This window comes from Oryzias latipes, chromosome 1 (assembly GCF_002234675.1).
Source record: "Oryzias latipes chromosome 1, ASM223467v1".
In the NCBI taxonomy this organism is placed as follows: Eukaryota; Metazoa; Chordata; class Actinopteri; order Beloniformes; family Adrianichthyidae; genus Oryzias; species Oryzias latipes.
The window spans coordinates 2,798,500-2,823,349 of NC_019859.2; the positions used below are offsets into that span (position 1 = coordinate 2,798,500).

At 45.2% G+C, this 24,850-nt stretch overlaps 1 protein-coding gene across 2 annotated transcripts; it reads left to right on the forward strand.

Annotated features, from left to right (window-relative positions):
• On the forward strand, positions 1 to 24,364 carry LOC101165201 (myosin-9). Of its 2 annotated transcripts, XM_011477718.3 has the most exons (43): positions 1 to 127; positions 2,769 to 2,978; positions 3,059 to 3,199; positions 3,281 to 3,437; positions 4,328 to 4,355; positions 4,432 to 4,525; positions 4,768 to 4,788; positions 5,830 to 5,922; positions 5,997 to 6,060; positions 6,152 to 6,250; positions 7,475 to 7,618; positions 7,727 to 7,822; positions 7,906 to 7,982; positions 8,074 to 8,268; positions 9,391 to 9,564; positions 9,657 to 9,830; positions 10,970 to 11,084; positions 12,632 to 12,822; positions 12,907 to 13,028; positions 13,222 to 13,291; positions 13,364 to 13,524; positions 13,633 to 13,741; positions 15,090 to 15,221; positions 15,315 to 15,521; positions 15,614 to 15,751; positions 15,826 to 15,949; positions 16,016 to 16,187; positions 16,281 to 16,493; positions 16,566 to 16,710; positions 16,790 to 16,996; positions 17,658 to 17,762; positions 18,940 to 19,092; positions 19,173 to 19,421; positions 19,579 to 19,791; positions 19,866 to 20,078; positions 20,166 to 20,327; positions 20,416 to 20,544; positions 21,753 to 21,841; positions 21,919 to 22,042; positions 22,279 to 22,487; positions 22,561 to 22,669; positions 22,777 to 22,949; positions 23,655 to 24,364. In XM_011477718.3, the coding sequence occupies exons 2-43, from the start codon at positions 2,793 to 2,795 to the stop codon at positions 23,761 to 23,763; spliced, it is 5,886 nt and encodes a 1,961-aa protein (XP_011476020.1). In that variant the 5' UTR covers positions 1 to 127; positions 2,769 to 2,792; the 3' UTR covers positions 23,764 to 24,364. The 2 variants fall into 2 exon arrangements, with proteins under 2 accessions (XP_011476020.1, XP_004065556.1); XM_004065508.4 differs by lacking the exon at positions 4,768 to 4,788.
• The last annotated feature ends 486 nt before the right edge of the window (positions 24,365 to 24,850 follow it).

Genomic DNA, 24,850 nt, shown 5'->3' on the forward strand with positions numbered 1-24,850 from the left:
CGAGGCGGCGGCCACTCGAGAGCAGCTGCGCCTCCTGACGGAGCAGAGACGAGCAGAAGGAGCTCAGGTGTGTCCCGTGTGTTCCTCCCCGGTGCTCCTTCCACGGCGCGTGCAGCTGACAGAACAGGTGAGTTCTCGCCCCGCAGGTAAAGCAGCTGAGCGCAGAAAGGCCTTTAATTTAGAGGAACTGCGGCGCATATCTGGAGCTTCTGCTCAGGTTGGATGCGCTCTCTTCCTCACACGTAGGGGCTCGCGCGGTCTCCTCTTCTGTTTCTCACTGAGCGGCATGAAGGCACCTCAGGTCACTTCAGGTCACCACAGGTCACCTCAGGGTCTCGGTGTTTTCGTCCGGTTGAACACAAACGCTTCTGCAGCGCGTCTGCAGCTGCTCGCAGACGCGCCGCAGGCCTGCGTTCCGCCTGCAGACCCGAACCTGACCAGGTCCGTTACAAATCCCCACATCCTGCTGCCCCCCCCTAAACATGCGGCTCGCGCCAGGACATCCCTGCAGGTGGAGGGGCGCGTGCGCTCTGCGGATCAAGCCGGGATTTACTGGCAAACAAAAACGTGAGCGCAAAGGCTTAAAGGATGACTGCGGCGCGTTCACGAGCCGCTCAGACGAGATGCTCTTGCTGTTCTGCACCACAGAGGTGGTTTGTGCAACTTCCTGAGGAAGTGAGGCTGCAGCAGGCAGCTCAGAAGTGTCTCCATGACAGTTCACAGCTTCCCTCCAGACCTTTACTCTGAAAATATTTGCTCCTGAGTGACTCCAGCTCCTCTTCCTCCCCGTCTGAACTTTAAGAGTCTGGGAGGTTAATGAACTTAAGAGAGAGACGCAGATGACACCCTGCACACTGATCCTTTTATCCCTGACTCTGTGAACATGTGCACACGCGCGTGCGTTCCCCTGGCCTCCGCCCCGCAGAGGTGATGCAGGAGGAAGATGGTTTGGAAAAGGCCTCCAGTTTTGGTTCTGGGGGTGTTTCCACGAGGCGTGGTCGGATGTGAGGGTCCTCTGCGCCTGGACTTGTTCATGCATTCCTCAGCATCACCGCAGCGGGACCTCCAGCCCACCTGAGGGAACACGCAGACTGCACGCTTCTCACCTGCAGCCGAGAGCGGGCGGGGCGTCAGTGGAGGGAAGAGTTGGGAGTTTTTTGGAATGCGGCGCTTGAGGTCTGAGCAGAGATGCTGCCGAGGAGGGAGGCAGATCTGAGGCCCCGCCTGAGGATCGTGTCAGAACGCGTCTCCACAGGTGAACGCGTCACCGCCAGCGCTCACGGCTCAGCTGAGACTGAAAAAACATTTCAGCCTGAAGGACGAAAAGTGTCTCTGTTTATTACCTGCAGCTTGTTTCCAAATCGACACTTTTTGAACGACGTGCGGAACAACAAAACCATTGTGTGAACCAGACCGTGCTTTTTAATACAACTACACAGAAATAAAGTCACTATTTGGCAATGAATTTTCCAAATATGTGCGGCCAGCGCTGAACTTCTTTCTTTGCCGCACAGGTCCAGATGAAGGGCCAAGTTTAGGATGACAGTTTACGGTTAAGCTGCGTTCACACCAAACGCGATTCACGCGGCAGAGGCGGACATTTTCAATGTTTAGTCGATGGTAAAGGCGCCATCTGAGGACCTGCAGCATGATGAACAATAATAAAAAGATCTCCTGAATTTTACTCTTGTTTTTATTTTGACCCTCTCTGGTTAATGCGGGACAGCAAACCTTCAAACTCGGTCAGAGAGAGGACACATCTGGAATTTTAACTTTCATTTTAAATATGTGCGGCCAACAAGAAAATCCAGGCTTGGACGTTGATGCGCGCGCTGGACGGGGCAGATCAGGGAGCTCGTGCTCCTGGGTTGTTGTGACGTCACAACGGCCCATTGAGTCAAACAGAGCATCTCTGAGACAGTTTGATTGACAGCAATTTCAAAAGAACTCAGACATTCAAAAACGAAATGACTTTTTTAATACACTTGTTCTCTTTCTTAAGGGAACCTGTCAAACCTGTCAAAGATAAAAAAAAAACATGATTTTCATCGGAGGGGAACTTTAAGGATTTTTAAACTTTCAAAAGTTGAAAAATGTTCCTAAACGTTTAAAAAGCTGATGCAGTGATGCTGAAATGAAGTCAAAGAAAGGCTCCTAAATCTGAACATTTCTAGTGCATCACAAGGAAATAATCCTAAATAAACAAACTAATCTTAACTAATCTTTTAGAAACTCCAACAAAGACTGGAGGCGATTCACTGAATTTATGCTGTGAAGCTGCAGATGATCCCTGATGCTGCATGGAATCTTGGATTGAGACCAGATCTGTAAACGTTTCAGCGGTTTGTGTTTTCGGTTTTCCCCCAGCAGTTTGAGGCAACATCCGGATTGTTGGGTCTGCAGCGTTTGGCTCCTGCCCGAGCACGAATTCAGCAAACTCTCAGCAAACTCTGCTGCTGCTCTTCTGAGTTGTACTTTTAGTTTTGGGAGGCAGAGTCATTTTTTTTCTTTCTTTTTTTTTTTTTTTTTGAAGGAGTGTTGCTTAGTTCTGTAGCAACAGAAGTTCCTCTTGACTCAGAACATTTTACAAGCTGGGATTTGCACAGTTAATTTATTCTCCTTCAGTTTTTCAATGAAATCTTTAATTTATCGGGTTTTGAGCTTAGCAGGACAAAAGGCTTTTTGTTTCTTTTAATACAACATTTGGATCAATAAACCGATCAAAATGATAAATATTTTTGTGGTGGTAAATATGTGCTTCATCGCAGACTTGGGCTGAATCTGCAGCCACCATGACGGACGCAGACAAGTTCCTGTACGGTGACCGCGGTGCGGTCAGCAACCCGCTGGCGCAGGCGGACTGGGCCACCAAGAAGCTGGTGTGGGTCCCCAACGAGAAGCTGGGCTTCGAGGTCGGCTCCCTCAAAGAGGAGCAGGGGGACGAGTGCGTGGTGGAGCTGGTGGATTCTGGCAAGAAGGTGAGATGTGAGCCGATTCCTGCCGGGCTTCAGGCGCAGCTGGAGGCTGACGTTTGTTTTTGGTTTCCCGTCCGTCTCAGGTGAAGATAAACAAGGATGACATCCAGAAAATGAACCCTCCCAAGTTCAACAAGGTGGAGGACATGGCGGAGCTCACCTGCCTGAACGAGGCTTCGGTTCTGCACAACCTGAAGGAGCGGTACTACTCCGGACTCATCTACGTGAGTCTCCGGACCGCCTGCCTCCGTTTCTGCCGCGTCTTCGGCCTCTGCTCATTTCAGCCCTCGCCTCTCCTTCTCCAGACGTACTCCGGCCTCTTCTGCGTGGTCATCAACCCGTACAAGCACCTGCCCATCTACAGCGAGGAGATCGTCAACATGTACAAGGGCAAGAAGAGGCACGAGATGCCCCCCCACATCTACGCCATCACAGACTCGGCGTACAGGAGCATGATGCAAGGTATGCTGGGAAAAAACGGCTGTTTCAGTAAAGCACAGGTCTAAAGTCCCACTCTTTTATTTCCAAAGCGTACCCGGTGTTCTTTGAATTATGTTTATACCGCGGCCCGGGTGAATACTCCATTCTGATTGGCTGCGGGGTGTAGTTAAAATGTGATGATGCACGCCTAAAAAAAGAAATTCTGCTCACAAAGCCTAAACGTTCTTTATCTTTAAAACAAACGTTTGCGTCATCATCTAGACAAAGACAAGCGGTAAGAGGTGAACTGACGCTTTATGCAACCATCAGCATAAATATCGTGCTGGCTAAACATGTTACCATGACAACGACCAGCACCACGTAACAAAATAGTCCACTTTTTGTGAAAAAAGCGATCTAAACCGAGAAAAGAACGAGAATAAAGGACTAAAAAACTGGTTGAATATTTATTTCTTTGGTAAGCGGGATAATGACTTTGTGTCGGAAGGTTCAGGCTTCCATGGCGAGCATTAATTTCTAATGATGCACACTTCGTTGGCCATTAATTGCTTATGTTTAGCCAAAATTAAACAGCTGGGCGGAAGCAACCCCATCCCCTCTTCCCCTCCCTCTTGCCGAGAGCTCAGAGCAGGGAGACAGTGTGTTTATTTATTTATATATATTTATTTTTGGATGTCCCTAATGCGAAATTTTTCTAACAGAATTTCTTTTAATTTGCTCCTGAGTCACGATTTGACTGAATACTTAGTCAGAAATGCAAATTTGAGCTTAATTTTCTTTATACAAGTCATCCATCGTGAGAAAAATGGAACAAGAACATGTTTAAAAAAAAGCTGATTATTATCAAAGCGGGTTTTTGCAGGAACATCTCAGTTTCTGTGGATCTCATTCTGTATCTTCTCCTCCAACAGACCGGGAGGATCAGTCCATCCTCTGCACGTGAGTCTTCTCTGTCAAAGTTTACGACTGACTTGTGAGACGATTTTGACTGAGCGGCTGTCGTGTCTTCCTGCAGTGGGGAGTCGGGTGCAGGAAAAACCGAGAACACAAAGAAAGTCATTCAGTATCTCGCTCATGTGGCCTCATCCTTCAAGTCCAAAAAAGATCAGGTACGTTTACGAGGAGGAGCGGTTCTCTGCCCTCCTCATTTTTGCTGGAAAATTCTGTTCTTGTGTAAAATGATGAAGTGGAACGTGCGGAGAAGCATTCCAGCCTCAGGTCCCGACCCGCTCGCCTCGCCTCCTCTCCGTCTGAAGCTCAGAAGGAAGAATGCGAGCTGTGACCTCAGCAGTCGGAGGCCGCTTTGCTGTGAAGTGACATCTTTTTTTTTGTTTTTTTTCACCCCCTCCAGGGCAGCGCAGTGTTGTTACATGTGAGTTGACCTCTTGACTCCGAAATCCTCTCGTCTGTGGGAGGATGTGCAGAAACGCTTGCAGCCCTAAAAGCTTGTCCTGCTGCAGCTCCTCTCTGCTTTTCATTTCTAATTATGCAACAAAAAAAAAGTCATAGTTAAAATTAGTTTCTTTTTGTCTTCATTGTCAAGTCTGCATGCTGCAGCATGTTGTTGCAGCCCTCAGGTAAAAGGAAAACAGAGGTTTCACGAAAAGATGATTTGGTTTCTACTGGAATCTTACATTTCTGTTTACAACTCAGTTTTTCTTGTTTAACATTTAAAATAATTCCTAATCCTCCGAATAAAAACTGCATTTTTGTTCCCACAAATGTGCCTCCATGCACGTCGGGAGTCAATTCAGCGTTGTTTAAGTGAAAAGTGAGATTCTTCTTTAGATGAACTTTATTGCTGCACTTTGTATCCTGTGGGGGGGGGGGGGGGGGGGGGGGGGGGGGGGGGGGGGTTCACGGGGCTGCAAGAGCCCGACCCGAAGGCGAATAAAACCCTGGACATGTTGCCATAGTTAAAGTCTAAAATGGTCAAATTATCTCTAAAATACCTTCAGTCGTCATGGATCAGAGTGAGGAGACGTTTGCTCCACAGGGTTTCTGCTCAGTCTCAACCTGCAGGGGGCCCTGCTCCGCCCGTCTGCGCTGCCGTCTGCGCTGCCGTCTGCGCTGCCGTCTGCGCTGCCGTCTGCGCTGCCGTCTGCGCTGCCGTCTGCGCTGCCTCGGTTATTCTGTTTTCACTCCTCCGTTTCCTTTTTTGGGGGATCTTGGCGAACAAGCGAGCTGCTTGCCGGTGCCTGCATGGACACGACCAGCCTTCCCGTCTCTGAAGCTTGAATGGGCTTGCTGCTCTGCAGGAATGTGCATGGTTCGGTGGAAGATAACCTTTTGGAGCTTGTTTTTTTATTTTTTTTTCCTTTAACGTGCGGGTGCTTCCCTTGTAAGGAAACGCTGCTTTCCTTTTCTAAATATCTGTAAAGGTGTGTCAGGTAAACTGTCTTGGTTCCGTCAGGGAGAACTTGAGAAGCAGCTGCTGCAGGCCAACCCCATCCTGGAGGCCTTCGGCAACGCAAAGACGGTCAAGAACGACAACTCCTCCAGATTTGTGAGAAGCCGTCTCCTTTCCGAACCTCCTCACGGTTCAGAATGCTGAGCTTTGACCACAAGTCTCTGTTTTAGGGGAAGTTTATCAGGATCAACTTCGACGTGACAGGTTACATCGTTGGAGCCAACATTGAGACCTGCATCCTTTTTCCAGCGTTTGCATCGTTTAAATGCTTCCATCATTATTTTTTCTCTCTGGTCTGTAGTTTGCTTCTTAACTGGACTCTCAGATCTGCTGGAGAAATCCCGCGGCATCAGACAAGCCAAAGATGAGAGGAGCTTCCACATCTTCTACTACATGCTGTCAGGAGCCGGAGACAAAATGAGAGGTGAGGATTACGATCTGTAACTATTTGTAACGTTTTTTTGGGGGGTTTTTTTGGCCATTGTTCCAAAAAATCCTTATAAAAACCATAAGATTTTTGAAGATAGGAAATGAGTGAAAATTTGAGACAGTTTGATGTTTTCCTTGTCGTCCACTCTAAAAACTCAATAGTTAACAAACTTTTTGTTGGATTGTTTTAACTCAGGAAAAGAAAAGTTCATATAAAACCGATGTAACCTGAAATGTTGGGTTGAAGAAACAACCTTTGTGCTTTTAGGAGTTAAAGTTTATCAACTGGAACTCATCATGCAACATTACTTTTTATACACAACATGAAAGACTGACTTGATTCTTTTTAACTCAAAAAGATTATTATTTTCTGTCAACTATTAGAAATGGTGCTGCTGCAGGTTTTTGCAGCCATCAGATGAATGAAAGTTTGTTTTAAATGACAAAAAGAAGAAAATTTTCTAACTTTACACAGTAAAAATAGATTTTTTTGCCAAATTCGTGAATCCTTTAAATTAGATAAAAGTTGATTTAGTTCTCATTGTCAAACTTCTGTTTTAAATAGTTCTGCTTGCTTAGCATTCAAATAAGGTAAAACCTTTCTAAAACAAGTCTTATTATTATGGGATTAATTATGGGATAAAAGCAGTACTTTGGTTTTTAAAAATGTACAAAATGACGCATCTATCTAAGGAACACGTGTGTCGGCACAAAGTGATGCGACACCATAAAACCTGTTCAGGAAGTATTTCAGTATTTCCATTGATCTCAATGGATGCTTAAACTTTAATCAATACTCTATTTGACCAGAACCTGGGTTTTCAGTATTTATTCATGCTGCTGTGAAGCTGCTCAGCTTTTCATCTCTCTGAAGACGTCCGTTTCAGACGCTGTTGATGCTTCTCCCTCGCCTCATTTCCTCTTTTTGACCTCTGTGGTTTTCTGTTCAGGTCCTCGTCGCCGCAGCAGCTTTCTGTCGTGTCAAGTTCTCTAGAAACTGAGCTGCTGCTGTGAAACCTTTCACAAACAAACAAACAAAAAAAGCACAATCCTGTCTGAATGCAGGACAGCTGTAAATGTACAAAACTGCAGCATCCGTCGTGTTCCTGCAGAAGTGCAGCTCTGCAGCCCAAATGCAGCTTGTGTGAAACGGTTTCCGGTTCGTTTCTCTGCAACTTTACAGAACTTCTTACTTCTCTTTTCTTTTTTTTATGTTCAGCTGACCTGTTGCTGGAGGATTTCAGCAAATATCGATTCCTGTCAAACGGAAAAGTGACCATTCCTGGCCAGCAGGACAAAGACCTGTTCAATGAAACCATGGAGGCCTTCAACATCATGAGCATCCCAGAGGAGGAAAGCACTGGTACCCTCCCTCTGGTTTTTACTGACGTTTGTTTGCTTAAGATGAACCGTTTTCCCGTTGGAAAGCAGTCCTTTTGAGACTGACAGGCTGAGCTCCTGTGTCCTTCAGGTTTGCTGAAGGTCGTGTCGGCCGTTCTGCAGCTGGGGAACATGAGCTTCAAGAAGGAGCGGAACTCGGATCAGGCGTCCATGCCTGACGACACGGGTACGTGTGCCTGCAGACGTCTTTGTTTGGCGTCCTGCTCTCCGGCCTTTGACCATGACGTGTTGGGCGTGTGTCATCTGCAGCTGCTCAGAAGGTCTGTCACCTCCTGGGCATCAACGTGACGGACTTCACGCGGGCCATCCTGTCACCGAGGATCAAGGTTTGCTCGGCTGCACGTTCTGTGGAAGTTGGGACGTTGGCTTCAGCCTAACGGCGGAGTGCGTTTTTTTTTTTTTCTTTTCCTTGCGCAGGTTGGGAGGGACTACGTGCAGAAGGCGCAGACGCAGGAGCAGGCCGAGTTCGCTGTCGAGGCTTTGGCTAAAGCCTCGTACGAGAGGATGTTCCGCTGGCTGGTCCTCCGCATCAACAGAGCTCTGGACAAGACCAAACGGCAGGGAGCCTCCTTCATAGGAATCCTGGACATCGCCGGATTTGAGATCTTTGAGGTGAGGCGTTCAGGGCCCCACGTTCAGCCCAGAAAACTTTAAATAAATTCAGACATCACACGAGAGGGCTGCTGATGCTTGAACTTTAAGATCCTGCTGTGATAAGGAAGTACCGGTTATTGATTAGAACGGCCATGCAGACTCGAGCGCTGAGTCGCTGCGGTCTCGTCATCTTCATCGTCATCTTCTGTTTTCACAAGTCTCTCTAACTCTTTAGAGACGCGGCTGCTTTCCCAGAAGGTAAAAGAAAAAATACATTTAACCACAAACTCACTGCATGAATCGGCTAAATAACTTGGTTTGCTTCAAGAAACTACAGCATTTATTCTGTGTTTGAGTTTAAGAAAATAAAAGCACACAAAAAACCCAGCAGACAGAAGGTTGCAGTTTATAACCTTTTCTGTAAATTTCAAAAGCTGCAGATTTTTTTATTTTTTATTTACCCTGATTGTTTCTGTCAGACCGGTTTCTATTTGTACCTTTTTTCTTGCTTTAAATACATTTTTAAGAAAATCTGTATTTGTTCTTAAGTAGCATAAAGTCAGGAAAATGCTTGAATAAAAGCGGATTAAACTCCAGATCACAGATAATTAAGATGATGGATTGACTAATAAAATGTATCCGACTTTTAAAATAAATTTTACAAATGTAAAGAAAATGTAAAGAAACTCAGTTGCATTCCTTAGTATTTCTTTATTCTAAATGTGAATCAAAAGTTTAAAAAAAAGTCGTTTGAAATATATTTATGATGTTGAAAATGTAATTGGTCCACAAGCTCACAGCAACACTGAGGGGAAGGGGGGCGGGGGTGCTCTGCACCAACAGCTCCTCCCACAACTCTGTGGCCAATTTCTTCCTAGAAAACAGCAATTTTTTTGAGTTTCTTTTTTTGGCTAAAAATGGAATAATCCTAATTAAGACCACTTAATTAATTGGGATTTTTATGAAATTACTGCCTGTTACTCACATTTTTGTTATATTTGAATGCACAACATTTACGGAAGTACTTGAAAGTGATTTTTAGTTAAGTCTGTTTCATGATCAGATGGTTTTGATTGGTGCTTTTTCTTAAATGAAGACTATTTTTTTTTTTTAGAAGCTGCTTTTTCTCCCCCCCTGCAGTTGAACTCTTTTGAGCAGCTGTGCATCAACTACACCAATGAGAAGCTGCAGCAGCTCTTCAACCACACAATGTTCATCCTGGAGCAGGAGGAGTACCAGAGGGAGGGCATCGAGTGGAGCTTCATCGACTTCGGCCTGGACCTGCAGCCCTGCATCGACCTCATCGAGAGGCCGGTGCGTCCTGAAGCGTCACGCCGTCCCTTTAGGTGTCTGCAGAATGGATGGGCGCACATGGACTCCCCTGACGGCGCTGTTTTGTCTGGTAGGCCGGCCCCCCGGGCATCCTGGCGCTGCTGGATGAGGAATGTTGGTTCCCCAAAGCCACGGACAAGTCTTTTGTGGAGAAAGTGGCTCAAGAGCAGGGAAATCACCCCAAGTTCCAGAAACCCAAGAAGCTGAAGGACGACGCAGACTTCTGCATTATTCACTATGCTGGAAAGGTCAGGAAGGTTTCTGTCTCTTAATCTACAGAACGTTTTTCTGTAGATTAAGGTGACTGTTTCACTTGATGTGAATGGTTTCCAACCTTTTACAGGTTTGATGTCAGACGTTTGTCAAGTTTAAGGTGACGGTGAGACGTATTTGTGATGGAAAAGGATCTGCAGTTTGCAAAAATGTTGCACATCCGTGAGATTTACAGCAAGGAAATGGTGCAAGTGTTCTGCTACATTCAAGAAGTTTCGAAACCGAGAATTGGACAAATGTCGCCGTCTGTAACAGGAGTTTGACTCCTGGAATAAATGAAGCTATGGATGAAGAAAATGTAAACGTCAAAGTGCAGGAATCTGCATCTGCTACAGAAAAACCTTCATTCATCTCTGTCAGATTTAGCTTGTTTCCGTGAGATCCAGATGACACCCATTGACTGTAAATGAGAACTGGACTGAGTGGCTCCGCCCCCTGGCGTTCCAAACAGGAAGTGACTCCAAGAAGCTTCTATAGACAAATGAACAGCTGTTACTCAGTCTTTCTACTTGTCACAATAACCATTCTGCCACAAATACATTTTTAAAAACATTTTCTTGATTAAATCTTTTTTTTTAAACCTTTTTTCTGTCATAAACTGACCAGATGCTTCAGTAGCTTCAGCCCCCACGTCTCGCATTCAAAATGATTTTGCTGCCCGCTTTCAAATGTTAGGGGTTTTGCCTTCCAATGAGCTTACTCCTGATTGGCCAGAGTGGTTACCATCGAAACCCAGACCAATTCGAACCAATCACTGGTACTGATGACGTTTGGATCCAACATGGCGACCTCCTTATCAGGGGGGAAAAAAACAATTGATGTCGTTTAATTGAAGCCGAAAATGGTTGTTCCCCTTGTGGGTCGGTTCTGTGAAGCGGCTCTGATCTCTGTTGTTTTTGACGGATTCTCCTCTTTTTAACTTTTTCACATGAATTCACTTCTTGGTTTAAAATAATTTGTCTGGAAACGTTTGTTAATTATCAGACTTCCATCATGTTTGTTGGAACATCTGAAGGTTTTAGAAGCAGAAAGACGACGTTCCTGCGTAAAATCATGAACTTGGAGGATTCTTCGGCCTGAACTCTAAAAGTCTTTCTTCCAAATGCCGCTGCAGGTGGATTACAAAGCAAACGAATGGTTGATGAAGAACATGGATCCTCTGAACGAGTCCGTGGCCACTTTGCTAAACCAGTCGACGGACAAGTTTACCGCAGACCTGTGGAAAGACGGTGAGTTTGTTGCCTGAAGATATTTCTTTGTCTGTAGCTAACAATCTCTTCCAGCAGACTTGGTCTTGGTGCTGCGACTTTGCATCCACTTGTAGCATCTGTTTTAAAAAATGCATTTCTGCAGAGTCACAAGCCTCAGTCACATGACATCTGTTTGTCACGCAGCGCTGACATTTTTTTAAGATATAAAAATCAAAATATAAAATCAGAATAGGTGAAGAAAACTATTTATTTTTGACATGCTCTTTTTCTTGTTAGTCAGGACTAGGGCTGCAGGATATGACGATATAACTTGCGATAAATGAACAAATTGCAAAACAACCAAAAACATCATTTCCATTTCACTGCAACAGTTTAATTTACGGAATAGAAGAGTCAATATGACTTAAATTATATTCCAAATGATCCTCGTCAGTATAGGAGGCGAGCATCTAACAAAGGGCTCCATCCGATTGGTCAAATGCATAAATGGATTTCTTTAATTTGTTACATACTTCAGCTGCAATGAGACTTTTTTTGGGCACATTTAAGGTTATCACAATTTTCGCCATCTTTTGCGATATGCGTATCGCGATAAAGATAAGTTTGCGATTTATTGTGCAGGCGTTGAAGGTAAAATCGGCTCAAAGATAAATGACTGGAAAAGTATTTTATCAGTTCATGGTATGTGATAAAGGAAATTGGCCCAGTTTGACTTGGGAAATGATCCTTAAAAAGAGTAAATCTGTGAACACTTTAGTGTCATCAGCATAGCGATGACACTGTCAGATTGTCAATAATATTTGGTACAAACTTGACATTTTTCTAAGTTCAAAGCATTCCGATGACAAAACTGAACCAGAATTCTCGCGGCATGTAAACGCATCATCTACGCACAAACCTGGAGAGGTGAAGTCTGACCCCTAGTGCTCTTGTAACTGACCTGAAAGGTGGTTTTGTCTGCGTGTGTCAGGCGATTGGTGCGCACCATTCAAAGATTTGTGTGTGGAGGAGCAGTGTTGAAGCTGCTGTCATTTTAAGTTGCGCGTTCGGAAATTGTATTTTTTTCCAGCAAACATGGAAGTTAACCGATTTCCTGATCAATTTTTTTTTCTTCCTACAAACGTGCACGTAACTGCTTCACTTCCGCATCGTTTTGTGGAAATGAAGAACGTTGTGACACAACACTCTTTGAGACCACCTTTTTTTTTAATTTTATTTTTTATCATTAAATTATTGATAATTTTCTTATTTTTGTATGTGGATATATTCCACCTGACATGAGAAGGGGATAGGAAAAACTGTCGGCAGGCGTTTAACTTAAGGGGCTCCAAAACACTTAACATGGAGGGGAAAGAAACCTGGAGACAAACATTTTGTGTAATTAAAACCAAGATCGATCTCATTTTGTTGCACAAAGAATAAAAAATCAAAGACTTTGAAAGCTGAGCTTGAAGAGCTGAGAAGCTTCTTTAGTTCTTGTGTCATCTTTGTGTTCCTTCGTTGTGGTCGTTGTGGACCCGTGGGGCCGATTTCATCTCCACTCTTTTATTTCTTTGTTTTGTCAGTGGATCGCATTGTCGGGCTGGACAAGGTGGCCGGCATGTCGGACTCTGCACACGGAGCGTTCAAAACCCGGAAAGGCATGTTCCGCACCGTCGGCCAGCTCTACAAGGAGCAGCTGGGGAACCTGATGACCACCCTGAGGAACACCAACCCCAACTTTGTCCGCTGCATCATCCCCAACCACGAGAAGAAGGTACGGCTGCAGAGAGCCGGCGTTTGGGGAAAGCATGCAGAGCAGATCGGAAAAACCCTGAAATCGTGATGTTGCTTCCAACAGGCCGGAAAACTGGAGCCCCACCTGGTTCTGGAGCAGCTCAGGTGCAATGGAGTCCTGGAGGGAATTCGGATCTGCAGACAGGGTTTCCCGAACCGCATCGTCTTCCAAGAGTTCAGGCAGAGGTGTGAATGTTTGTCTGCAGATTTTTTGATGAATTGAATCCCTTTCTTACAGTGAATGCCTAACGGACATCAACTGCCCTTATTGTTTGAATATTTTCATCGTCTGAGGTGTTAATTTACTTAAAACATGCGTCATTAGACGCCACCACGACCAAGTAATGAATTATGTTCGATTTCTTTGTCCTTTTTTTAGATACGAAATCCTGACTCCCAACGCAATTCCCAAAGGATTCATGGATGGGAAGCAGGCCTGTGTGCTCATGGTGAGGAGAACCCTGCTTTTATTGGTCTAAAACAAAACTGAAGCATGTTTAGAGCCGTCTTTGTGTTTGAAGGTCAAAGCTCTGGAACTGGACCCGAACCTGTACCGCATCGGTCAAAGTAAGGTGTTTTTCCGGGCTGGAGTCCTGGCCCACCTGGAGGAGGAGAGAGACCTGAAGATCACCGACGTGATCATCAGCTTCCAGGCCTGGTGCAGAGGATATGTGGCCCGCAAGTATGGAGGACAGAGTTCTTTTGACGCCTTAGAAGCCGGCGTTTCAGCGGCAGCGACGGGCATTCTGCTGCTGCTGCATCTAAGTGACGGAGAGTTTTTCCATTCCAGAGCTTTTACAAAGAGGCAGCAGCAGCTGACGGCCATGCGGGTCATCCAGCGAAACTGTGCAGCTTACCTCAAACTGAGGAACTGGCAGTGGTGGAGGCTCTTCACCAAGGTGGGTGTGCAGAAACCCAGATTTGGTCGGGCTTTGTGTTTGTGTTTACATAAAGGTATAATCTGTATGGAAGTAACAATTCAATTCCTCTTTTTTTTGTTTTTGTTTTCGTTTAAAAAATTGGAACAAAAGGAAAAACCACAGAAGTTTTTCACATTTTTTTCCATTAAAAAAAAAAAAGAAATACATTTTTTCCTATTCAACCCCCCCCCCCCCCCCATATAATTGTTTTTTGTTTTTTTTGTTTGTTTTTTTCATTTTCTGAGAAACCCCCCACCCAACAAAAGGAAAAACCACAGAACAAATTTTCAAGAACAACAAAAGCAAAGAACTAATAAACTACTATCAATCCCAACAACATTGGGCACCAAGAGGGGAAGGCTGTGGGTGACCAGGATGCTCATGTTGGGGGTGTGGTCAACTTTGTGGAACGCCGTCTGTTCAAAGAATTTTTTTTTTTTAAATCTTTCATAGAATTTGTTTTTTCAAGATTTTTTTTCTAACCTTTTGAATGTTTTTTAGTTTCGAGATTTTTTTAAATTTTTTTTTTATAGTTTATACAAATCCACACCCTGGTTTCTCGAAGCTATATAACCTCTTTTTGTGATAGTAAAACCTGTCCAACACAAAGCCTTCAGCTCTAATCTGTTTGCTCAGCTGTTGGATACAACAAGTTATGAAAAAATAAATAAATTAAAAAAAAAAAAGTTGAGATTTTTAATTTTTTCGTTTTTCAATTTTTTTTCCATTAAAAAAAGGAATGTATACATTTTTTAATTGAACACCCCCCCATTTTTTTATGGGGGGGGGGCAGTCAAAACATGGAGATCAGGGCGCGTCTAAAATTCGCACTATAATATTTTGGTTCACTCAGAGTAATGAGATTGGGGATTTTTCTGTGGCGTTTGTTTAAACAATGAGGACTTGTGATGTTTTTGAGATTATTTATGTTACAGAGAAAATATTGTTTGCTTTGAGGTGTTTTCATGTACTTTAGTGACGGTCCCTGCCTGCATTTGCAACTTCACGTCAAGGCAAAGTCCGGCTGTAACTCGTTTTCTGCATCACCACAGACAAAAATAAACGTCTCACACTGGTCAATATTTAATACTTCCCCAGTGTTTTACTCTGTAATATTTGTAGATAAGGGAAAGGGAACAAACCAGATTTCATGAGGGGCACGTTAACACAACCGGTCATGTCGATGACAGACACTTTGTGGCTTTTCAACGTATTATTTATTTGGTTTTCATGAGCAGATGAAGTTAGAGCCACGCCTGTTTGGAGTCCAAACAATAAAAAATACATAGTTATTGAATGCTATATGCTTACTTTTTTTTTTGTTCAGGTGAAGCCTTTGCTGCAGGTGACACGACAGGAGGAGGAAATGGTTGCCAAGGAGGAGGAGCTGCTGAAGGTGAAGGAGCAACAACAGGAGGCTGAGAAGAGGGTCAAAGAGTATGAGTTGAAACAGCAACAGGTGAGCGAAGGCTTCAGGTAAGGAAACCGTAGCCGGGAATGAATAATTGGATGTCTGAGTTGACGAAGATTTCTCTGGACTCCTCTGCACCAGCTGACTGAGGAGAAGCTGGCTCTTCAGGAGCAGCTTCGGGCCGAGACGATGCTGTGTACGGAGGCAGAGGAGATGAGAGCCCGTCTGGCCGCCAGGAAGCAGGAGCTGGAGGAAATACTGAACGACCTGGAGTCTCGCCTGGAAGAAGAGGAGGAAAGGGCCTCTCATATGCAAGTCGAGAAGAAAAAGATGCAGCAGAACATCATTGTCAGTCCAGTTCAGAAAAGAGGTTCAAGCTATCAGATTATTTTTTTTAAATGCACTAATTACAGAGATTTTTTTTCTTTCTTACCGTCCAGGACCTGGAACAACAGCTGGATGAGGAGGAAGCAGCCAGACAGAAGCTTCAGATGGAGAAGGTTACTACAGATGCCAAGCTGAAAAAACTGGAGGAGGACATCATGGTGCTTGAAGACCAAAATGGCAAGCTGAACAAGGTCCGTTCAAGCGTCTGGAGAGTCTCTGCAAAATATTCAGGCATAAATGCAGCAACATTCAACTCTAACTTCAGGAGAAGAAGCTCCTCGAGGAGAGGATCTCCGAGTTCACCACCAACATGGCAGAGGAGGAAGAGAAGTCCAAAAGTCTGCAGAAGCTGAAGAACAAACACGAAGCCATGATCACGGAACTGGAAGGCAAGTTTTTCTCAAACTGGAGAGTCTTTATATAAAAAAAGTTTAACCAAAACGAAATCCTTTCAGATCGTTTGAGAAAGGAAGAGAAGATGCGTCAGGAGCTGGAGAAGAACCGACGTAAACTTGAGGGCGACTCATCCGAGCTTCACGACCAGATGCTGGACCTGCAGGCCCAGATCGACGAACTCCGCGCTCAGCTGGCAAAGAAGGAGGAGGAGCTCCTTGCTGCACTTGCAAAGTGAGTGAAAAGCTCAAGCCTACCTCCTGGAAACCGTCACAGAAACTTCAGCACTAGTGCATTCTGAGCTTCTTCATCTTCTTCTGACTGCAGGATCGAGGAGGAAGCTGCAGCGAAGAACACGGCCCAGAAGAAAGTCAGGGAGCTGGAAGCCCAGATCTCTGAGCTCCTGGAGGACCTGGAGCTGGAGAAGCAGGCGCGCTCCAAGACCGAGAAACAGCGCCGAGACTTGGGAGAGGAGCTGGAAGCCCTGAAGGCTGAGCTGGAGAACAGTCTGGATTCCACTGCATTGCAAAAGGAGCTCAAGTAAGGCTCCTCATGGTGCGGAGGGATCCTGCCAATTCCACAGCTTCTGAAATCCCTCTTCTCCGTGTGCAGGGACAAGCGTGAGAGCGAAGTGGCTCAGCTGAAGAAGACTCTGGAGGACGAGGCCCAGTCTCACGAGCAGCAGTTGGCCGACATGAGACACAAGCACAATCAAGCCTTTGAGGAGCTGAACGAGCAGCTGGAACAGGCCAAGAGGGTAAGGAACGCCAAAGACCCTTCCCCTGCCAGACGTTGTCAAAGCGGGACCAGATCTCAACCCTGACATGTTCCCGCAGAGCAAAGTGTCCGTGGAGAAGACCAAGCAGGCCCTGGAGAGCGAGCTGAACGAGCTGCAGATCGAGATGCAGTCTTTGACTCAGGCCAAAGGAGACTCTGAACACCGCCGCAAGAAGGCCGAAGCTCAACTCCAGGAGCTTCAGATCAAATCCACGGAGAGTGAGCGACAGAGGAAGGAACTTTCTGAGAAGCTGACCAAAATGCAGGTACGGGTGGAGACTGCAGAGGGGGAGGAGCTGTGTTGAACAGCTAACTCTGATGCTATGTTCACACCAGGCGCGGTCAAGAAGCTCCATTTCCAAGTTTGAAAGACTCGAACATCTTTGTCTGGAAAGAAGCCACATTTATTACTTTGTCCTTCATGATCAATTTTCCAACAGTTGGCCCTTCCAGGTATTAAAAAGGACGCTACCTAGGCCTGCACTATGTGTAGCAAATTTATCGTTCTTGCGTCATCAAGCTGTGCAATATGCATGTCGCAAAAGACGGCGAAAATTGGTGTTGCAAAACAATGGGAATGATGTTTTTGTTGTTCTGCTTTTTGTTCATAAACCGCAAGTTATATCGTTATCGCAATATTGATCTCCAATATCGCATGTCGCAAGGTTTCCTCATGTCGTGCAGCCCTAGCGCTACCCATGCCTCACTACCAAACCTGAGTCCCTGATTGGTCCAAGTTCAACTGGTTTAACTGTAGGGCCCTAAAACTGTATTAAAAACTTGAACACAGCAACTTTGGATGTGGAAGCGTGCATTTACCGACTTTTCATTGGAAGCGGTCACTTGAACACGTCTTTCCGAGCCCAGTGTGAACGTAGAAGGTGAAACGAACCCCATCGATGAAGCCATTTGTCCGTTCTCTTTCAGGCCGAGCTGGAGACCGTGAACAGCTCACTGAGCAAAGCAGAAGGCAACGCCATCAAATCCAGCAAGGACCTGAGTTCAGTGCAGTCCCAGCTGCAGGACACGCAGGTATGAAGACACCCGTTCCTCTGTCCCACTGTGTAAAACCTCAACCTGAACACTCTGAAGCCAAACAATCTATGTCTGCTTCGCAAATGACCTGTTTCACCGTCGCCCATTCTCCTCTGTGTAACGCCTCTGCGACCGACACTCCTGAAGTATTTTAAAGTCCCGTTATCTGTCGCACACATAGGTGTGTGAAACCTGCTCTCCGCATTTGGCCTATGCCCTGGGGGAGCGGTGAGCTGCAGACACTCGGGAACCATTTGGTGGTTTAACCCCCAATCCAACCCCTCAATGCTGAGTGTCAAGCAGGGATGCATTGGGTCCCATTTTTAAGAGTCTTTGGTATGACTCGGCCTGGATTTGAACTCCCAACCTTCCAGTTACAGGGCGGACACTCTAACTTAAGGCCACGAGCTGGTAAATCTGCGCTTTCATACAATCTATGTATGCAGGTGATGTGGTGCTTGTAGCACATGTAATTGGGGAATACTTGTTACTACCTAATTAGAAGGCCCAAAGCGCTTTAGAGTCACAGTCCCATTCACGCACTGATGGCGGATCCAGTGCCAAACACTGGTGCCAACCTGTAACGCCAGAAGTAACCCAAGAGTTTGAGACATGCGGGAAAGGCGGGAACCGAACCTCTTCCGATCAGAGGTCGACCGTTCTGCCTCTGCACCACGGCTGCATGTGATAGACTCCCACTTTGCACGCCTGCTTGTTCACTCAGAACTCCTTGGAACTTAAGATTTCCAAGACGAAGGACTTGTCTGGTCGAGTCAGAGGGGAGAATAGCTCTGTGGATCTTCTCCAGCCCCTCGTGATCCAGGACCAGCAGGGGGAATGGACGGTTGCCAGAGATTTCCCCTTTCAAAGTCCCACTCCGATCATCTTTTGATTTCTTTTCAAAGCGGTCCCAGAGGTCTTTAAGTTACGAGGATACCATTTTTGGGCCAAAAATCGAAAAAAAAACCTGTCTTTTACTAAGGCAAAGTTTCTGCGATCTTAACAACTTTACACACACACGGCATCCGGGCAAAATACAACCGCAACTAAGGTTTTGTTGCCCTTTTGACTTCAAGAAGAGGCCGCCAGTTAGAATTTCCCTAAATCATGTTTAGTACCAGCTGCTGTTGGTCATGTTCCTGACTTTGTGGCGTTTTCTTGACTGAAACTCCAGGAACTGCTCCAGGAAGAAACCCGGCAGAAGCTGGCCCTCACCAGCCGCCTGAAGCAGATGGAGGAACAGCAGAACAACCTGAGGGAGACTCTGGAGGAAGAGGAAGAGGCCAAAAGAAATGCGGAGAAGCTGGTCGCCTCTCTCCAGGCCCAAGTGAGTCAAACATGTGGTTTACAGAGGCGTCGCCTTGACAGTTTTCTTTGCCGAGATCTTCACATTTTCCTCGTCTTCAGGTGGCAGATATGAAGAAGAAAATGGAAAACGACACTTCGGTGCTGGAAGGGGCGGAAGAAGGCCGCAAGAAGGTCCAGCGAGAGCTGGACAGCCTGCTGCTGCAGCTGGAGGAGAAGACGGCCGCCTACGACAAACTGGACAAGACCAAAACCCGCTTGCAGCAGGAGCTGGATGATCTGCTGGTGGACCAGGACCAGCTGAGGCAGATCGTTTGCAACCTGGAGAAGAAGCAGAAGAAGTTCGATCAGGTGAATCGACTTTTGTCAGTTTTTTAAAACGCTGCATTCCAGTTGATGTAGGAATAATCTGGCCTGACTCGACTGAAGGTCTACATTAAATCCGGCAATAACCCAACTTTTTGAGTGATTGCATCAACGTTCTCTGATCTTTTCTTCTTCCACACAGATGCTGGCAGAGGAGAAGACCAATTCCACCAAATGTGCAGAGGAACGCGACCGGGCCGAGGCCGAAGCCAGAGAAAAGGAAACGCGAGCGCTCAACCTGACGCGCGAGCTGGAGACCATGACGGGACTCAGGGACGACTTGGAGCGGGCCAACAAGCTCCTCAAAGCAGAAATGGAGGACTTGATCTCTTCTACAACTGGCGTCGGCAAGAATGTGAGGACGACCGCCTCAGACGGAGACTGGAGTCCAGCCGTCAACTGAAACGAGCTAATCTGTTGGAGTTGCAGGTTCACGAGCTGGAGAGGGCAAAGCGGGCCATGGAGCAGCAGCTGGAGGAGATGAAGCTTCAGCTGGAGGAGCTGGAGGATGAGCTGCAGCTGACGGAAGACGCCAAGCTGCGTCTGGAGGTCAACTTGCAGGCCACGAAAGCGCAGTTTGACCGAGACCTCCAAGCCAAAGAGGAGCAAGGAGAGGAGCGGAGGAAGCAGCTGGTGAAGCAGGTACCGATGCACGCATCGTTAGGAACTCATCGGAGTTTCAAAGAGGATCTTTTGTCCTGAATGTGACTATGAATTGGTCCTTCACAGGTGCGCGATATGGAGGTTGAGCTGGAGGAGGAACGCAGACAACGCAGTCAGGCTCTCACATCCAAAAAGAAACTGGAGCTCGACCTGGCGGATCTTGAGGCGCAGATCGATCTTGCCAACAAAGGGCGCGACGACGCCCTGAAGCAGCTGAAGAAGCTCCAGGTGAAGTCGGCATCTCCACTCAGAAGGGATTAAACCAAATGTGAGGAGCATTTCTGAGATTTTATTTTTTTATTTTTCCAAACTCTAGGCCCAAATGAAAGACCAAACGAGGGAGCTGGAGGATCTCCGTTTGTCCAAAGATGAAGCCGTTAACTCTGCTAAGGAGACGGAGAAGAAGCTGAAAGCTTCAGAGGCAAACTCCCTGCACCTCCAGGAGGTAAGAGGTCACGCAGGGGCGGATTGAGCAGTTTAAGGGGCCCCAAGCGAACAATAATATGGGGCCCTTTGCAGCGGTTGAATGATGATCACTATAATTTTTTTTTAAATACTGGACGCCAAATAACTTCTTTATTGGTCCACTTTTAGATGACAATGTAAAAAATCAAAAAGTTTTGATAATTTAAAAACTGAAATCACATTTAAATGTTAAAGAAATGTATTTTATTTTATATTATTTTTGCTCGGAATAACACTAGATTATTTTTATTTAAGTAGCACTTTTAACAGAATCAAAAAGTGCTTTACAAAAGGAGCATAAAATGAAAATGCAATCATAAAGGAAACAGTAAAACGTAGGAAAGCAAGGACTGAAATCAACTAAAAGCTGTCCTGAATAAAAACATCTTGACCTGAGATTTAAAACGGTCTATGGAGTCAATCTGACGCAACGACAATAGGAGGGGGCTCCAAAGATGAGGAGCAACGACTTGAAATGAGAGATCTCCTCTAGTCTTAAAGGTTTTTGGAACAATTAAGATTTTGGTTGGAAGACCTCAATGATTGGCACTAAGAGTATGGGGTTAAAAGGTCAGATATGTATGTCGGAGCTTAACCGTGCAAGGCTCTAAAAAAACTAAAAGTAGAATTTAATCAATTTGACAGGTAACCAATGTAAGACGGACAACAGAGGAGTAATGTGTGGCAGTTTACTGGTTCCTGTTAAAAGCCTCTCTGCAGAGTTTTGGACAAGCTGGTAAAAAGAGTTGCAGGAATCTAAACAAGAAGAAATAAAAGCGTGGATAATAGTTTCCATGTTTGTTAAATGCACTAATTTTTTAAGAAGGAACAAATGAAGATCTTAATTTGTCAAATTTTTACTAAAAAGGACTATCTTTTTTATTTTTTTTTATTTTGTTCTTGTTTTTCCTAATTTTTGTCTTCCAGGAAGTTTGACAGCATATGTCTTGCTTTCTATTTGCTTTTTCCTCTTTTCACAGCCACTTGGATCACTTTGCTTCATTTGGCCACTTATTAAAAATTGCTTTGACTCATTTAATCTCTGCCAGTGTTGCCAGATAGTTATGTTAGTTTTCCATATACAGAGACATGCTCCTGGTTAGAGGCGGAATTGCAAATGTTCACAGCGTGAATTTTCTATAAAAAGAACGTTTATATGAAACTCCTGGAGTCACATTTGTTTTCCAGGATCTGGCAACCTCAGACAGAATGAAGAAGCAACTTCAGAGGGAGAGAGACGAGCTGCAGGACGAAGTGAACAGCGGCATCACCAAGAAGTACGGACAGAACTCCCGATTCCTAAAACACTGTTAGCTTCTCCGTTTGTTTCTGACGTTTCCTCCTCCTCCTCCAGCTCCCTGCTGACCGAGGAGAAGAGGAGGCTGGAGGCTCGCATCACTCAGCTGGAGGAGGAGCTGGAAGAGGAGCATCTCGACAAGGAGATGACCAATGATCGTCTGAGAAGAGCCACACAGCAGGTAAAGTTCCTGGATGGATCCAACAGACGAGTCCTCAGTTTGAACAGTTTACTCTGTAGGATTTTGTGGAAATACAGACGAAAGAATTGAAGAAGATAAAAGTAACTTAGATTAAAGATATGAAGGTTATCCTTTTGTCTGTTTCTAAAACATGGATCAAGTCCATTGAGACTACTGTTGTTGTAATATTGGACTATATAAATACAATTGAATTGTATCTTTGTGTGTGAAACCAGAGCGACCAGCTGACCACCGAGCTCGCTACAGAGCGCAGCAACTCCCAAAAGCTGGAGGGAAGTCGCTCCCAACTGGATCGGCAGAACAAGGAGCTGAAGCTGAAGCTGCAGGAGATGGAGGGAGCAATCAAGTCCAAGTACAAGTCCACAATCTCCACCATGGAGGCCAAAATTGCTCAACTGGAAGAGCAGCTCGACAAGGAGGCCAAGTGAGTGCTTTGCCCCACATGCACAACCCCGCTGGCTGCAGCTGCTTCAATCTGCCTCTGCTGCTGGTTTTAGGGATCATCAGCAAGCAGCCAAGCTGACCAGGAAGACGGAGAAGAAGCTCAGGGAGGTGATGCTGCAGGCTGAGGATGAGCGGCGCCAGTCCGAAATCAGCAAGGATGAGGCAAGTCGGATCACACGCCGCCTTTTTTTTAACATTTTTTTTTTAACTCTCCGTCCCACCTTGTTTGTGACGGTCGAGTTTGACGTGCGCGTCTCGCCGCTCTGCAGGTAAACAAGGCCAACAGCAAAATCAATCAGCTGAAACGGCAGCTGGAGGAAACGGAGGAGGATCTGTCGCGGGCCAACGCCAAAGCCAGGAAGCTGCAGAGGGAGCTGGACGACGCCAACGAGTCCGCGGATGCCATGAACCGGGAAGTCAGCAGTCTGAGGAGCAAGCTCAGGTGCTGCAGCCCCCTCCTTCAAGAGCACTTTTGACTTCATTAGTCATCACTTGGAATCAACTTTTAAAGGCCCACTCGATCACCTTTTGATCAAAGTGTTCCCAGTGGACTTTTGATCATAGTTATGCTGTTTTTAGCCAAAAAAAAAGAAATACCTGTTGTTGGTTTTTTTTTTTAGGACATAGTTTCTGCAGAGCAGCAGGAGTTCATTCGAAATTCACCTAAGTTGTGGGCGGGACCGTTGGCGCAGAGCAGCCCCGCCCCCATTACCAAAACTTGGAGTTTGCGGTCCACGCACTCTTCCACTAGCTTCCAGCCCTTCACCAATCAAATGTGAAAATGTGTGGCAGCAGGGAGCTTGTGGCCCCTCCAGCGTGTTTCTACGTCCCAAACTCTATCTTTATCAAACAGAAATTTTATTTTTTCTCCACCTTCTCCCAATTCACAACGGTTCGAAAAAATACTAGATTATCTTTTTTTTTTTTTTTTTTTTGAGGACATTAGACAATCTGGGTGTAGTTGGTGTGCACATCCCATGTGCCCGTGGGATGTGCATCACATGCATGCAGCATTTTATGTAAACCTGTAAACCTATTACTGATGGAGGTTAACAGTTTTACACAGAACTTAATAACTTGATTTAAATATGTAAAGTAAAAACTTTTGTTTGCGCAGCTTCTAACTGTTGTGATCCTGTCTTTAAAGGCGTGGGGACCTGCCTTTAAATACGCGGCGGGGTTTGAATCGCAGCGGCCTGGAGAGCGACGAAGATCTGGAACTGACGGGCCAAGTGTCCGAGCCGGCGGCTGAGTGAGCGGCGGCGGGTTAGAGCCACAAGGGAGGAGTCATTGGTGCCCACCGTGAACATGCAACTACAGTTCTAGAACGTTAGCAGTCAGTCGATCAGCCCTTATGCTCCAGCTTTCCATAAAAAAAAAAAGGCTCATCTTCCAGCTTCAATCTCATTTTAATCCCAAATCATCAAATAATTCTATTTTTCTACTGGCTGGACTTCTTTTTATCATGCAAGCTGTTACAATGTCAGTTTTTCTGTAGGTTTACAGGTTGGCGTCACTGAGATTAACGGACTCGGCTTTGCACACATTTGGTGTTGAATGCAGTTCCAGCCTGTAGTTCTGAATCTGCACCGTTTAACCACCGTGTTCCACTGAGGTTCTGGTAGTTATGTCACCGTTTGGGTTCTTCGTGCACCTGCTGATCTTGCATTCTGTCAGTTATTGGTGATGGGTTACTTTCTTAAAAAGGGATTTTCTATCGCTGCTTTAACCAGATTAAGTGCATATTTTTAATATGTCCCACCACTGTATTATCAAAGTAGCTGCATGTCATCGATGCCAATGTTCAAAAAGTATTCTATTAAATGCCTTATTGCAATAAACTATCAGACTACTTTATTCTTTTCAGTTATTTTTTTAATATATACCGTACATTTTTGTATTGGTTTCCAATCATCAGTACAGAAAATGTGGGTTTTTCTGCCCAAAATCTCTATCTTTGAATCATATCTTCTCATTAAAATAGACCAAAAAAATCCAGGAAGGTTCTGGAATTTTACGGCTGAGGGTTGATTTCACCAACTTTCACCTTACAGAGTCTCATTGACTTAAAACTAAGGACGTTTTAAGAATTTCAAGTGGGGAAAAAATTATAACTAAATCTTTAAGAAAATTAAAAAGCAAAAGAAGTGGCATTTAAAAACTATCATGGATTTTCAGCAAGCAGCATAATTAAAAAGCATTTTAAAATTGAATACAAAAAAGAAGCTTTCATGTCATTGTTTGCTTTAAATTCATTTTAGAGCAACTTGGACTGAAATTTAACATGTTTGTGTGCCATTTTTTCTGGACATGTATTGAGAAAATTAAATAAAATATTACAAC

Bases quoted from the DNA above. Each gene is read 5' to 3' on its own strand.
- LOC101165201 (XM_011477718.3), top strand. From the start codon at position 2,793: ATGACGGACGCAGACAAGTTCCTGTACGGTGACCGCGGTGCGGTCAGC. The intron at 17,763-18,939 runs GTATGAAGACAC...CTGAAACTCCAG, and splicing joins CCCAGCTGCAGGACACGCAG to GAACTGCTCCAGGAAGAAAC. The intron at 22,488-22,560 runs GTGAGTGCTTTG...TGCTGGTTTTAG, and splicing joins CAGCTCGACAAGGAGGCCAA to GGATCATCAGCAAGCAGCCA.